At 36.2% G+C, this 4372-nt stretch overlaps 1 protein-coding gene across 1 annotated transcript in view; it reads left to right on the top strand.

Annotated features, from left to right (window-relative positions):
- The window catches only part of LOC107587980 (E3 ubiquitin-protein ligase MGRN1-like), a 7739-nt gene extending 4716 nt beyond the window's left edge, over nucleotides 1-3023 (top strand). Inside the window, exons 10-12 of the mRNA XM_016275965.1 lie at nucleotides 1390-1445; nucleotides 2672-2861; nucleotides 2953-3023. Of these exons, the coding sequence (XP_016131451.1) occupies nucleotides 1390-1445; nucleotides 2672-2861; nucleotides 2953-3006 (300 nt within the window). The 3' untranslated portion in view covers nucleotides 3007-3023. The remainder of the gene's footprint in view (nucleotides 1-1389; nucleotides 1446-2671; nucleotides 2862-2952) is intronic.
- The last annotated feature ends 1349 nt before the right edge of the window (nucleotides 3024-4372 follow it).

Below are 4372 nucleotides of genomic sequence, written 5' to 3'. Positions count from 1 at the left end.
CTGTCATTAATGATCATCAAACAACAAAACAGCTGTGATAAAAATCTATATTTAATTTATGCAGTGTTATTTTCCCTATTTATTACATTTCTGTATTTGAATACTACCAACCTTATTTTATTTGTAACATATTGTGTTGTGTTTATCTATGATTGTAATTTGTGTATTTGTTCTTATTTTTACTGGCTGTTCTCTTGTCTCTTTAATCATGTTTAAACTTTCTTTGTTAATCTAGTAGTATTTGCTGTGGTATCAAAATAAATACTTTGCATTAAGTAGTAAATGGAAAGCAAGATAAATTGAAATATTTTTCTTTTCTTGCTGATCCGAAAAATTATCCGATCCGTGGGTCAAAAACCGTAATGTGATCCGATCCGTTGAACCACTACTTTTGGCTGATCTCAAGTGAGACTGGTAAATTATGTTTGCATTCTCGTGACTGTGTAATAATAGCTGGCCACTCGAGCTGAACTTCCTGTGTTAGGAAGGCTATTTGTCAGAGCAAGAGGTCATAAGTTTCTTCTTTCCATAAATCAGAATAATGACTTGGCTTGCCCTTTTCAGTACATCCTGTTGAGATTGTGGCATTAAGAAAAAATATGCTCTATCTCAGGAAGCATGCATGTTGACTCATTGTCCGTCTTCCTGTTTTAACTAGAAGTGGACATTTCAAATATTTTTGTTGAGAGTTCTTCTAACACAATTAAAAAGATCGACTGACTGATTACTTGACAAAGAAATTAATCAAGTAAAATAATAAAATTGTCAAATAAATAAATAAATAACTGAATGATAAAAATTGGTTTCTATATTAATGAACACATCAAGATTTAAAATTAGCCATAAAAAAACTGACAGAGTGGAGAAGTAGATGCTCATAATTAGGATAATGCACATATACAAAACAAGTGTCTATAAAAGCGATTGCATTTTATATTTTTTAACATGTTGATGATAAAAAAAAAAAGCGGTGAAAGTTTTATCCTGGTAATCACAGGGTCTACTTTGGAAAAAATGTGCCCTCATGGCACAAAAGGTTGCAGGGCAGAGACACCTCTCTGAGGAGTGTCCACTTTTTTCTTGTGTTCTCTTTCCACCATAAAAGCAGATCCCCTTCCTGTGGGGCTCATGCCACTTACAATATACAGATTAGAATCTAAACACTTCCTACTTCATCACCGCTCATCACACCAGTGACACATGTCCACAGCGCCACCCAGTGCATTTCATTTTAATGGTGAGAAGATATTTTATTGTTTCCTATGATAAGGATAACAAAGGCACAATCATCGAATAGTGTTTGTACTAGTAGGTTTAATTAGTGCATCATCGCTAGTCCTGACAGTCTGTGTTTGCAGCACTCTACGCTCTCCATCGTCACCCATTCAGGAGGAGGATGAAGAAAAACTGTCTGAGATGTCTGATGCACAAGCTCACATGCTGCTGTCCAGCAGTCCTGCCCCCACTGAGGTCTTACATTTCTGTATTTGAATACTACCAACCTTATTTTATTTGTAACATATTGTGTTGTGTTTATCTATGATTGTAATTTGTGTATTTGTTCTTATTTTTACTGGCTGTTCTCTTGTCTCTTTAATCATGTTTAAACTTTCTTTGTTAATCTAGTAGTATTTGCTGTGGTATCAAAATAAATACTTTGCATTAAGTAGTAAATGGAAAGCAAGATAAATTGAAATATTTTTCTTTTCTTGCTGATCCGAAAAATTATCCGATCCGTGGGTCAAAAACCGTAATGTGATCCGATCCGTTGAACCACTACTTTTGGCTGATCTCAAGTGAGACTGGTAAATTATGTTTGCATTCTCGTGACTGTGTAATAATAGCTGGCCACTCGAGCTGAACTTCCTGTGTTAGGAAGGCTATTTGTCAGAGCAAGAGGTCATAAGTTTCTTCTTTCCATAAATCAGAATAATGACTTGGCTTGCCCTTTTCAGTACATCCTGTTGAGATTGTGGCATTAAGAAAAAATATGCTCTATCTCAGGAAGCATGCATGTTGACTCATTGTCCGTCTTCCTGTTTTAACTAGAAGTGGACATTTCAAATATTTTTGTTGAGAGTTCTTCTAACACAATTAAAAAGATCGACTGACTGATTACTTGACAAAGAAATTAATCAAGTAAAATAATAAAATTGTCAAATAAATAAATAAATAACTGAATGATAAAAATTGGTTTCTATATTAATGAACACATCAAGATTTAAAATTAGCCATAAAAAAACTGACAGAGTGGAGAAGTAGATGCTCATAATTAGGATAATGCACATATACAAAACAAGTGTCTATAAAAGCGATTGCATTTTATATTTTTTAACATGTTGATGATAAAAAAAAAAAGCGGTGAAAGTTTTATCCTGGTAATCACAGGGTCTACTTTGGAAAAAATGTGCCCTCATGGCACAAAAGGTTGCAGGGCAGAGACAACTCTCTGAGGAGTGTCCACTTTTTTCTTGTGTTCTCTTTCCACCATAAAAGCAGATCCCCTTCCTGTGGGGCTCATGCCACTTACAATATACAGATTAGAATCTAAACACTTCCTACTTCATCACCGCTCATCACACCAGTGACACATGTCCACAGCGCCACCCAGTGCATTTCATTTTAATGGTGAGAAGATATTTTATTGTTTCCTATGATAAGGATAACAAAGGCACAATCATCGAATAGTGTTTGTACTAGTAGGTTTAATTAGTGCATCATCGCTAGTCCTGACAGTCTGTGTTTGCAGCACTCTACGCTCTCCATCGTCACCCATTCAGGAGGAGGATGAAGAAAAACTGTCTGAGATGTCTGATGCACAAGCTCACATGCTGCTGTCCAGCAGTCCTGCCCCCACTGAGGTCAGCAGCATAGCCCATTTAACATCTTACACACGGCCTGCTTGATGGGGTTGCACTTTTCTCATGTTCTACTCTGTCTTTGTGTTGTCAGGGTACGGCTGGAGAGGACGCCCCTGATTCACTGTCTCCTGAAGACGGTGAGTGACTCCACTAGAAATAGGAAAATAAAACAAATGCTATATTATGTGAATGCTATTTTTCGTGTGTTAAATGGTTTTATCACAATAATATAATGTCTTAAATTATTATTATTTTTTTTTCTCAGGACATATTGATATGTGAATAATTTGAATTAATTTGACACATTAATTAGCATAACGTATAATTCAAATTTATATAGAATTTAAGCAATTGATAGCCCTAGTTGAAAATGTTGATGAAATGATGAACCTGTTTGGACTTGTGATGAGGCATGTTCCATGTCATGGAAGCAAACATTTCAAAGTCATATTATTTGCCACGGTGGCCACATAATATGAAGCATCAAAAAAAGCGTTAAAAAATGTCCAAATAGGAGCAATTTTTTTTTGTTTTTGTTAAGGGTTTAAAGTTTGGGGTCAGTTTTTAACAAGATATTTTATTCTCAGTAATGCTGCATTTATTTGATCCAAAATAGTATAATAGTAATGTTGTGAACTATATTTATAATTCGAAATAATGTTTTCTTATTTTAAAGGGGTCATATGATGCTTTTTTTTAAAGATTATTTTGTGTATTTGGTGTAACAGAATATGTTGACATGCTTTAATGTTCAAAAAACACATTCTTTTTCAAATACTGTACATTATTGTAGGTCCTCTATGCCCCGCCTCTCTCAAACGCTTCGTTTTCAACAAAGTCCCTCCTTCCGACAAGCGCAGTCTGCTCTGATTGGCCAACTGACCCAGTGCATTGTGATTGGCCGAACACCGCAAGCACTCGTCGGAAATTTAACGGCCCTTCCCATAATCGCAAGCTTCATCTTTCAAAATAAATGTAAAGACAGCCCGAAAGGTAACAGTCTCGTGACAGACACAGTAATGAAGCTGGTATGTGTTTGCAGTACACAAGCCACGGTTAAGACAGCTGACTCCACTGGGATGTGACCCCCCCTCCCCCCTCTCTCGCTCGCTCGCTCGCGTGCACACACACACACAATGCGCAAAACACCGCATTTGAACAGCATAGTGAGGTAGATATGTGGGGGCGTGTTGGAACGAGCCGTTTTAGGGGGGCGTGGCAGATTCTTAACTTTGATAAAGAATATCTCTTTGGGTTTGAGACTTTAGTCTTTGCAACTTCAGGAATCTTATCTATGCACAATCAGCTTGTAACACTCCAAAGAGAAAGGAAAACTTGAAATCGCATCATATGACCCCTTTAATATATTTTAAGATGTAATTTATTCCTGTGTTGCAAAGCTGAATTTTTTAGCATCATTTCAGTCTTCAGTGTCACATGATCCTTCAGAAATAGTCATGACACTGTTCCTTTTATTCTTTCAGATGAATCATATACAATTGCATAAATTA

This window comes from Sinocyclocheilus grahami, unplaced genomic scaffold (genome assembly GCF_001515645.1).
Source record: "Sinocyclocheilus grahami isolate Dianchi unplaced genomic scaffold, SAMN03320097.WGS_v1.1 scaffold97.1, whole genome shotgun sequence".
NCBI classification, from domain to species: Eukaryota; Metazoa; Chordata; class Actinopteri; order Cypriniformes; family Cyprinidae; genus Sinocyclocheilus; species Sinocyclocheilus grahami.
This window is presented reverse-complemented; position numbering and strand designations above follow the sequence as displayed.